This window comes from Artibeus jamaicensis, unplaced genomic scaffold (assembly GCF_021234435.1).
Source record: "Artibeus jamaicensis isolate MK-2021 breed Jamaican fruit bat unplaced genomic scaffold, CSHL_Jam_final scaffold_1964, whole genome shotgun sequence".
NCBI lineage: Eukaryota > Metazoa > Chordata > Mammalia > Chiroptera > Phyllostomidae > Artibeus > Artibeus jamaicensis.
Window position 1 is genome coordinate 33,479,385 of NW_026522030.1, and position 11,394 is coordinate 33,490,778.

An 11,394-nucleotide genomic window follows, 5' to 3' on the forward strand; every position below is an offset into this window, starting at 1 on the left:
GGAATGGGGGACGTTTGTATTAGTGTGAACAACACATTTGTTTTTAAAGCTATAGTAAATAAACTGCTGTTATCTCCTCACTTTGCTTGACTTCACACACAATTTTGCTGGGACTAGGTTTTGGAGATTCACTCCAAAACCGCAGAATAAGCAGGAAACTCTGGGGCTTCCCGTATTAATTTAGGAGCCAATTTCGTTTCATTTGGAAAAGAAAGAGCTATGCTCCAGGTTCGGTTCTTGGATGAGCTATTTCAGATGAACCACAGATGTCTGCAATATCATCAATGATTTTTTTTTAAATCGTCACCCAAGAGCATATTTAGTGATTTTAGAGAAAGGAAAAAACATCAATGTGAGAGAGAAATAGGAAAGAAACATCCACCGATTGCCTCTTCTGTGTGTCCCACCTGGGAAGAACCCTCCACCTAGGTATGTGCCCTACTAGGAATTGAATCGGCAACCCTCTGGGGAAAAGGGATCTCGCTCCAACAAACTGAACCACCTGGCCAAGGGCCATCACTTAATTTTTAATCAAAAGATCTTCAAGGGATGTGGTTGCCTATTTCGCTTGCCACAGCAGCTACATCAAAACATACAATTCGTTGGGATGTCTTGTTTTGTGTTGTGTTTGGCTGCTGGCTTTAGCTATTCCACTCAGCCCATTCTCTCCAATAATCAATGTAGTGCTAAGAGCTTCTTAACCCTAGATCATTAAAGGTTTATATTGCATAGTTTTGTTTTAACCTCCTGAAAACATCCTCCTGGCTACTAACTGAAGCAAGGGTTATATTAACAGATTCTAGAGGTCTTAAGCCTAAATTGCTTTATAGAGCGCTGAATAAGCAAAACCCTTCCAATCACCGTAGAAAACAAAGCCATTTGCCCTGCTCTGGTACCTGGACTGGGTCTTTAATAAACCCGCCTCTGCTTTGTCGCTGTCCCGGACGGCGCGCACTTCCGGCCGCAGAGGCGCTCGGGAAAGTGCTTCTCGAGCCTCCACCAACCAGCGGCTCCGTTGGACCAGTGCGTGTGCGTCAGCTCACGTTTGTGCGCGGGTTCGAATCTCCGCCGCTTCGCGGTTACTCTCCAACGTCCGGTAGCACCCTCGGCGGCGAAGGCTGTGCCCACCGGCTGTAGGCAGCCCAGTTGCCACCCCACTCCGGGTTTCCTGCCCACCTTCCTGCCTCGGCCTCGCCCCAACTAAGTGCTCTCCTTCTCGCGCGCCCTGACCCCGCCCTCCACAGCTATCTGCGCTCGGCCTCCCGTCCTGGGCGGCTTCCGCCCGAGCCTCCCAGGCCCATGGCCAAGCGGCGTGCGGCCGAGCCGCTAACGTTCCACGTGCCTTGGAAGCGGCCCCTAGTCTGCAACTTTCCGGAGGAGCCGCCGCCGCTCTGGATCCCACGGGCGGCGGAATCGCATCCCGGGCAGCACCTCGGCGTCCCGGAGCTGCCCCGAAAGCGCAAAATCGACGCTGGGGCTATGACTGAGCCTTCGGGTTCGCCCAGCAAGCGCCACGATTGTGGGGAGACCAACGCTCGGGACAGCGTGGAGCGTGAGGGCAGTGGCTTGGAGACCGGCGAGCCCTCGCTGCTGCAGCAGCCGCCCCTGCGGCCCAACGGGCCGGGGGAGGAGCCCGGGGGCGCCCGGCCCCCGAGGGGCGGTGGCGACGACGGGGCGGGGCGCGCAGAGTCCCCGCGGGGAGACTGGGGGGCCTCGTCGCGCCAGGTAGGGGCTGGGGGCTGGCTGGGCAGCTCCAGGGGTGGGTGGGTGGTGGGTGGGGTCACCATTTTCCCAGGTACTTTGAGCACCGGGAAGGACCTGATCCTCCCCTTCTAGACTCATATTCATCAAGATGCCCTAAAAGGGGAAAAGCTGGGGTCACTGCTTCAGGAACGGACACTTACCTCCAAGCAACACAGCCGGGGCCTCAGGGCCAACCCTTGGCAGCGTTTGGAGAGTCCGATGGACTGAAAGCACTTCGATAAACCAGGGAAACAGGCCTCGGGTGAGGTAGCCCTGTCCTTGCAGCTTCCGTGCCTATGTTAGTGAGAGGGAAGTAGGAGCAGGGCACCTCAGGCTAGACTTGTAAGTTTGGTGGAGGTGGTGACTGAGTTGCTAGAGGTTCAAGCCAACGACTGACGTCAGGGAATGGTGTATTGTGCTTTCCTTGGTTTAACAATGATTTGTTTCTAGAATTCGTGATTTCTTTCTAAAGAGGTGACCAGTGTGTGGTAGCCATCCACTGGATGTCCGTTATGCATGGCACTTTTTTTTTGAGGGGGGGGGGGAGAGAAAGGGCTTCTACATCTTGGGAAAGGGCATTTTATCAATAACAGTGTTAAATGTGACCCTTCGAAAAAGAACTGTTGAAAATTAACTTGGGCGTAAGGTGTACAAGGATCTTTGGAGAGTTCCGATTACTTGGTAAATGAGCCTGTCCTATCTCTGTGCATCAAATATGATTTGTCTAGATCTGTGCTGTTCCGTATGGTAACCACTAGCCATGTGAGACAACTGAACACTTGAAATGAGATGTGCTGAAAGTGTAAATACAACTAGATTTTGAAGATGTCAAAACTTTATATTGATTACACGTTGAAATAACTTAGATAATGGATTGAATACAATAGGTTAAAATTCATTTTACCTACTTTTAGTTTGGGGGCGTTTTTTTAAAATATGAGAATTTAAAAGTTATGTTTGTGGCTGGCATTATGTATTTATTGGACAACTTTGGTCTAGACTTAGGAATTCAAATTGCCTTTTGGCAGTTCTCTGTTGACAGGGAGCTTTGGGGTCAAAGAACCAAATGTAGGCCTCAGGACTCACCAAACTCTTCAACCATTACATCGTAGCCTCTCCCTCACCCCTCTCCATTGCCTTGAGCATTTTATGCAGAATTTATTAAATACTTTGCCCCCCCCCCAAAGAATTCGGGTTCCTTTGGCATGACTTGTTCTTGGTGAAAAATCCAGTAAAATAATGAGAATTTTATAGTTAGTAAAGATCTTTTCCACTGATTATGAAATTATCCTTTAGACCAGGGGTGTCACACTCATTTTCACCAGGGGCCACATCAGCCTTGGGGTTGCCTTCAATGGGCCGAATGTAATTTCAACTCCTTGACAATTAAGGAGTAGTTACATTTATACAGCCCTAAAATTATTTCAACCCTTTGAAGGCAACTGTGAGGCTGAGGTGGCCCCCCTTAAAAATGAGTTTGACACCCCTCCTATAGACATAATCATGATAAGTGTTTCTGAATGAAATTGTAAATATTTTTATGCCCATTTTTCTTGGAATTTAGGAAACATAAGCCATATTTAGACTTTTTTCTTCATACTGCTTTCAGATTCAAAATTAGCTTGCTTAAAGTCTAGTGATAGCACTTACATTTTGGAAATAGAATAAAGAATTAGAATTTCCAATTAAATTATGCCTCTGCCAATATGAAAAACCTAAAAAAGGTAGGAACCCAGACCAACTGGAAAACTTGCCTCTTCAGACCCCACCCATACATAGTCTTGTCTTTCCTTCCAGAATGTACTGAGTATGGTGTGCCACAGATTGATAAGATGGAAACGTGGGAATGGCAGGGAGGCAGAGGAGAGTGTTTTTAGTGAACTGGCACAGATGCCTGGTTAGGATCTCCGAGACACATTCGTGTCTTCCTCCACAGCAGGACTACATCTGGCAGTTCTCTGTATCCTGTTGTCACTAGGCTCCTGGCAGGAAACAAGAAGGGTTCCTTCACCGAGACCAGGTTCCCTGTTCATCAACCCACCCCTGCACCCCCTCTCTCCGGCAAAAGCCCCAGAACCCTCATGTTCCTTCCTTTTGTTCTGTTCCTTGAGCTGCTTCTCTTCTGCATACTTACCAGAAGAATGCATTTGCTCTACCTTCCTCCTTTCCTGCTTCCAAAGATGCGCAGTTTTTGTTTTAAGGATTTCACAAATAATTACCAAAGGAAAACAGGCTAAACAAAAACACGAAGAAGTTAAAAAGCTTTTTCATTTTGTGCAGTAAATGTTTGTCTCCCTGGTTCTTGTGCTTAGAATAAGGCTTAGGTCTGCCCTCACTTTTGAGATCTCATTTAGGAAAAATTTTCTCAAATATGTTCTTTTTATATTGGGGATGTAGTATAGGCAGAATCTCAGAGTATTTTGAGTTGTTTAAGATTTTTTTTTACTAGAGAACTAAAAACCAGGTATTCATTAAATATTAATCTTTTTTCATGTTAGTGTCACTTTGTACAAATTTGTTGCTTTGTCAATGCTGAGCCTTACTGTTTAAAACAGTTTTAACAGAAAATGAGCAAAAATGTCGTTTCCTGGAAGTGAGTGATTAATGATTCAAAGGCTTCTTGGGATGTAATAACCTAGCAATATTGAGCAATTACAGTGCCAAACCTTAATTCTTAATAGAGCCATATGTTGTACTGATTAGGAAACACTTAGGTCAAGACCAGACTTAGTGGGTAGTGCAAATCCTGGTCTGTCTGGTGGCCAGTTTGTGCTCTTAGCTACTAGGTTACACTGACATCATTAAAGGATCCCTTTTTTGGCCATGTTTATAAGTAGGGAATACCGACAATAGATTTTGTGCAACAGGCGAAGAAATAGATCCTTGCTTTTAACCCCGTTTGCTTAAAATGAACATTTTCTTGGCATCCATTAAATTACTACATTTTCATCCCAGTGTTAAGAAATTTCATAGAGATTCTTAATTCTCTAAGACCCATGGGTGTCCAATCTTTTGGTGTCTCTGGGCCACATATTAAATAAACAAAAAATGATGAAGTAAAGAAAAGGTTTTAAATACCATAAATATATGATTTTGTGTTGGGCCACATTCATAGCCATCCTGGGCTGCATGCCACCTGTGGGCCACAGGTTGGACACCCCTGCCAGCCTTAGTGTCTAAGGCACTGAATGACCTTCTTAATGAGATTTTCCTGTAGACCTGTGCTTTTCAGGAAAGTAGCCAGCCACAATCAGCTATTCATTGGAAGGTGGCTAGTATAAATAGTACTAGAAGTGTAAAGTACTTGCTGAATTTTGAAAACTTAGAATGATAAAAAGAATGTAAACTATGTCATTAATTTAAAAAAAGGTTGGCTGCATGTTGAAATTGTAATAGTTTGGATATATTAGATCAAATAAAATATTAATTCACCTGACCTCCGGGCAGCCTGGGCCTCCCTGCCAGGAGCCTTGAAAGAAGAAGGGACTTGGTGCACCTCTTGTGCTGAAGAGGCTGAAGATGAGCTCACACCTCAGGAGCCCACACCTGGTGTCACCTGGCTGACCCCCAGGTGGTCCCAGCAGTGTGGTCTCATGTACACCTCCTGGCCCTACTTCCCAGGACTCACAAACACCATGAACAGTTTATGACAAAGAATCTTATTGGCATCCTGTCCTTAGAAACTCATTCTGTTCTTGAAGCCTGGTCAGCTGCCTGCATGGTGCAGAGGTGCCACCAGCTCAATTTTGCCACCCTCATAGTTTTGCCAGTCACCTTGGCACTAGTTGAACTGTCTCTAGAACATTGCCTCTCCATTCCACTTATTTTCCCAAACTTGTCACTTTATACTAGCTACATGCAAATACATGTTAAGACACACCAAAATGGGACACGTCCAGTGAGTGCCTTTCAGAGGCTAAAGAGGAGGAGGAGGATAATTTTGAGTCTTCCGACTTTTGGACTTGCCTTTGGGCCCCTGGCCCATAGCTGGGCCTCCACTGCCTGTCACAAGCACTTTTCCATGATGTCCTGAGAGAAGTCAGTGGAGCAACTGAAGGAGGATCAGGAAGTTAGGGCAAGACCACAGTAATGCTTCCAGGGTGCCAAGGGGAAAGCAGGGCAGTGATTTCATGCAGTGAGTGTTTCTCTTGATTAAATTAAATGCAGTATATGGTTTGGCGCATAGGTGCCTATTTTTTCACTAAATTATTTCTAAAGCATAATGTATCAAGAGCAATAAAGCATTAAATCTTATTTTTTACAAAGCTTACCATAATTAATATGAGAAAGGTATGTACTGTATTTTGCCATGTATAATGCATACTTTTTTGCCCTCATTTTGAGGAGAAAATAAGGATGTGCATTATACATGGGCAGTACTAATTACGTGTCTATATAAATATTTTAATTCTTTTACTTACGCTTATGTGTTAAAAGTGTAACTCTAGAAAGCAATAACGGTATCCATTGCAGAATAATACCCTGGAATACGGTGATTGGTTTTGTTTCTAAGTAATAAAAAATTGAATTTAAAAAATTGAATTTTCAAAGTTTGGGCCAAAAACATTGGTGTACATTATACATGGGAGCATATTATGCACAGCAAAATATGGGAATAGTGAGTACAGTTATGTAATAGGCTGGATGGAAAATGTTTTAGGTGTTGTGGACCACATACAGTCTCAACTACATATTCTATCCCCAACCTTTTATTTTATTTTTTTTATTAAATTTATTTATTTTTTTGAATTGATTATGCTGTTACAGTTGTTCTATTCCCCCCTCCATTCCCCTCCACCCTGCCCCCCCAACCCCACCATTACCCCCCTTTAGTTTATGTCCATGTGTCTCAAGTCCTTTAGGTTCTATATTTCCCAAACTATTCTCGCCCCCCCATCTATTTTCTATCTACTGTCTATGCTACTTGTTTTCTGTACCTTCTCCCCCCATCTCCTCCTCCCACTCCCCTGTTGCTAACCCTCCTTGAGATCTTCATTTCTATGTTTCCACTCCTGCTCTAGCTGTCCTTTTAGTTTGCTTTCGTTTTAGGTGTGGTTGTTAATAACTGTGAGTTTGTTGTCCTTTCACTGTTCATGTTTCTTTAACTTCTTTTTCTTAGATAAGTCCCTTTAACATTTCATATAATAAGGGCTTTGTGATGATGAACTCCTTGAATTTGGTCTTATCTGAGAAGCACCTTATCTGTCCTTCCGTTCTAAATGAAAGTTTTGCTGGGTACAGCAATCTTGGTTGTAGGTCTTTAGATTTCATGACTTGGAATATTTCTTTCCAGCCCCTTCTTGCCTGTAAGGTCTCTTTTGAGAAATCTGCTGACAGCCTGATGGGGACTCCTTTGTAGGTGATTGTCCCCTTAGCTCTTGCTGCTTCCAGGATTCTTTCCTTCATTTTAATTTTGGCTAATGTAATTATGATATGCCTCGGTGTGTTTCTTCTTGAGTCCAACTTTTTTGGTACTCTCTGGGCTTCTTGGATTTCTTGGAAGTCTATTTCCTTTGCCAGATTGGGGAAATTTTCTTTTATTATTTGTTCAAATAGTTTTTCCACTGGTGGTTGTGTCTTTCCCCCTTCTGGTACCCCTATAATTCGGATATTGGAGCGTTTAAAGATGTCCTGGAGGTTCCTAAGACTCTCCTCATTTCTTTGAATTCTTGCTCCTTGACTCTTTTCTGTTTGTCCATTATTTGCTTTCTTCTGGTCCACTGCATTGATTTGAGTCCCAGTTTCCTTTTCATCTCTATGGGATTCCTGTGGAATTCCATTCATTTCCCTTAATTTAGCCTCCATATGTTTCTCTAATTTGTGGCTGTAATCCACCAGATCTGTGAGGAAGGTGATGACCAGTGTTTTAAACTGTGCGTCTGAGAGTTTTGCTATTTCTTCGTCATTTAGATTTATCTCTGGGGCTTTGAGTTCTGTCTGCGACATTTTTGGTCTGTTCTGGCCCTTTAAGTGGGAGGAGCGGTGCCTTGGACTCCCAGGTCGCTGGGTTGTGACGCTGTATGTGGGGGCGTGGTCAGAGCGGGGAAATGGCGGCCGCCGTCTATCGCCGCCGGTCCAACCGCTCACTCCCTCACTCGCGCGCAACCAGGCAACCACAGTCAACTCGCTGCCACCACCTCCCCACTGTGTCGCTCCCCCGGTGGGCTGCTCGGTGGCTCACTAGGTCCAATCCTGGGTTTGGAACCCGCGCGACTGTGCGCCCGGTCCGACCGAGCCCTCCTTTGTAAGTCCTCACCCGACGCCGGTTTCGGTCGGGCTGAAGAATTTGTTGTTAGCAGACTTCCGAAAAGTTCAGTTTTCCGTGTTCTGGTTGTGTTTTCTGATGCTAATATTTAGTTGTCCCTAAACTCGGTTGTGTGGGGAGGCAGGCACATCCAGCTAAACCTCCATCTTGGCGGAAGTCTATCCCCAACCTTTTAAAATGTGAACAACATTCTTAGCTGCTGGGCCATACACAAAAGACGCCGAAGGCCAGACTTCACCTCTGGGCTCCAGTTTGCCAAAGCCATACGTGACCTGTTTCTCTTTCCTTTTTTACTGTAGATACTACAAAATTTTAAATTACATATGTGGCTTCCATTATCTTTGTCGGATAATGCTGCCTTAGCAAGGATGAACCTAGCAGAAGAACATACCACAGTAGAACAGATACAGCTGTGTATACGGCTACCCATCTGGGACGGGTAATGGTCACCTTGGGGGCCTGTACGTGATGATTCCAGTGCTGCTTTTGCACAAAGTATTTTTAATGCTTTTGAATCTCTGTGCCAATTTTATACTTTATTGGAACATCAACATCACTCCATAGTTACTTAAAACAATTTTATAGCCATTCAGAGTAAGTTGTTAAATTTTTAAAAGGCCAGTGCTCACTTGAATTTTATCAATTTTGCTATGCTGATTTAAAAGTCATGCCTTGTACCAAATGGTATCTTCATAAAAATGGTAAGTTTGTTTTGCTATTTATCATGTTTATATCCTAATACTTTTTAGAAAATTGTCAAAGTATTTTAACCTATGTGAATCAATTCCTTAAAATACCAAACCTCAGAAAAAAGACAAAAAAAATGTTTTAAAGTTTGTTGTATTTTTTCAATAAAAAATGTTACCCTCACTGAAAGACAAACATTTCAAGACACTTTCTTTGGTTAAAAATGGAAAATTATCAGAAGTAATATTGTTGAAAGAAATGCATTTGTCCTGGCTGGGTGGTCCAGTGGCTGGAACATCATCCCATACGCCAAATGGTTGTGGGTTCAATTCTCAGAGAGGCACATACCTAGGCTGTGGGTTCGATCCCTGGTCGGGGAATGTAGGGGAGGCAACTAATCTGTGTTTCTCTTTCATATCAATGGGGGTTTTTTTTTTGTCCCTTCCTCAAATGAATAAACATATGCTAGGGTGAGGATTTAAAAGAATTTCTTCTAAGAATTAAAAAAGTATTGATTTTTATAGAGAGAGAAACATCAATTTATTTTTCCACTTACTTATGTATTTATTGGTTGATTCTTGTATGTGCCCTCACTGGGGGGTCAAACCTGCAACTTTGGCTTATCAGGATGATGCTACCTGGCCAAGGCCTTGAAAGAAAATTTTTAAATTTAAACTACTAACAAGAAATACTTTCACAAATCTATGAATATGATAATGCACAGATTTCACTGAGCCCATGAACTACTTTGATTAGACAGAATTAAAAATGTATATTTGTTGAAGATAAAAGTAAAAAGGTGTGAGTTTTCTTTTAAAACAAGCAAACTTTACTGAAAAAAAAAAACCCACTTTCTAAAGATTGATGTACTTTTATTTCTCTTTATTCCCTAAAGCTCAATGAAGAATTCTGGCAGTATAACACCTTCCAGTACTGGAGGAATCCTTTACCACCGATTGATCTGGCAGACATCGAAGATGTAAATGCAGACAACCTTACAGGAGCAAGGCTGCAGGACAAGGATGAAGTGGTTGAAATTGACATGGAGTCCTGACGGAGGAGCTGCAGAAATAGGCTTTTCTGAATTTGAGAAGACATCTCTAAATTAATTTATGTATTCCCAAGGAAAAAAGTTATTTTCCATACTTTATGTGATTTCTTCCCAAACCTGAAAAATGAGGAAAGATTGTTTTAAAGATCGATGCCTGCAGTCACCATGGAATCTCTCAATAGGATTTGTCAGTGGTATAGTGCATTTACAGGGGAAGTGTTTTATGTATGCGTTCTTAAAGAAAAATGTGTGCTTAGATTCTAAATTTGAAGATGCCAACCTTATAAAAAGGAATTCTAACAGTTTTAGAAATAGGTAAAAACATTCAGTCCTCTCTGCAACAAATTGTCAATTTGTGGTACATGAAATGAATGTTGTTTTATAAAAACAAAATGATATTTAATATACTTTATTGACTCTTCTGAGTTGAACAACTAGCTGACAAACATCTATGCAAACTTAAACTGTGGGGAATTCTTTCTGAAAGCTGGTATTACAGAACTTTCTAAAAAAGTAAAAATTAAAAGCTTTCTAAATGTAAAGTGAGGATTTTAATGTGGGTACAATTTTGGGCTATCAAAAATGGATAAACAACAATGAGAAATGAGTAGGTGCTTTCCCTCTTAGATGAGAGGAGAGAAGTTTATTGTATTTCTTTTTAAAAACTTTTTTTTTTGGTTCTGAATTGCCTTGAGGATGTGGTTTTTATTACTTATTACTGTAGACTGGTAGTTCTCAACACTGGCAACACCTCACAGATCTTTGCCTGGACCCTTTCTCATTTAATTGTTCTAATGTGGACCTTAAATAGAGCTATTTCTGTAAGCACCAACCATCCTCTCCGCCCACGCCCTTCCCATTTCCCTAATGTGCAGACAGGTTTGAGGACCACTAGACTAATGGTAGTTTTTCCTATTTAAAGGAGATAACTGATTTGGACTGAAACAATGCCTATTAGTTAGCTTTGTTTTTATTTTACCCTGTTGATGGCTTTGTTACAACTAAATTATTGCATAGTTATTATTTCATTGTTAAATAAAGTAAGCAGTTTGTGTTGAGTTATATGAGTATCAATGATTAAGTTAATTGTTTCTAGAATGTTGGCTTTGTAATTGATTAACTTGTGTATTTTTTGTTGTTAATGATATTAGATTCAAAATTCAGGAAGTGTGATAAATGCCAATGAGGGGAAAGAATGCTTTGTATGTACTATAGGATTTAAACATGGGTTGACAATAAGAGTATTCTAGAACAGAAGGCAAACTGCATAGTATTGTGGTTAAGAGTTAAGGCTTTGGAGTTAGATGTGGTTCAAAGTCTTGTACTGCCACTTTCTACCTGTGTGACATTATCTCCAAGTCCCAGATTCCTCTGTTGTAAAATAAGAAACAATAAATAGTATCTACCTCAGAGAGTCTTTGTTTTTTTGTCAAATAATATACTTACTAAGTACTTTACCTGCATCATCTTGTTTGTCTCATAATACGCTTATTGTAGGTACAAAAATAATTAGAATACATGTATTCCCTGTAGGTGCTCTTTATTCTCCTTTAAGTTACTACTAGATATTTCAGGATAAAGATTGGAGTTGAAGAAATAGCAAGGGTAGCAAACAAGTGGTGGAAGCTATTAAAGTACTGTGGAAAAA

General features: G+C 41.9%; 1 protein-coding gene across 1 annotated transcript; it reads left to right on the forward strand.

Annotated features, from left to right (window-relative positions):
- Positions 1-1,026: 1,026 nt before the first annotated feature.
- Positions 1,027-11,156, forward strand: CUNH9orf40 (chromosome unknown C9orf40 homolog). Its single transcript, XM_037140336.2, has 2 exons — positions 1,027-1,725; positions 9,591-11,156. The coding sequence occupies exons 1-2, from the start codon at positions 1,300-1,302 to the stop codon at positions 9,747-9,749; spliced, it is 585 nt and encodes a 194-aa protein (XP_036996231.2). The 5' UTR covers positions 1,027-1,299; the 3' UTR covers positions 9,750-11,156.
- Positions 11,157-11,394: the final 238 nt, after the last annotated feature.

Excerpts from the sequence above, each read along its gene's own strand:
- CUNH9orf40 (XM_037140336.2), top strand. The coding sequence starts at position 1,300 with ATGGCCAAGCGGCGTGCGGCCGAGCCGCTAACGTTCCACGTGCCTTGG. Across the intron at positions 1,726-9,590 it reads GGGGGGCCTCGTCGCGCCAG|CTCAATGAAGAATTCTGGCA; the intron begins GTAGGGGCTGGG and ends TATTCCCTAAAG.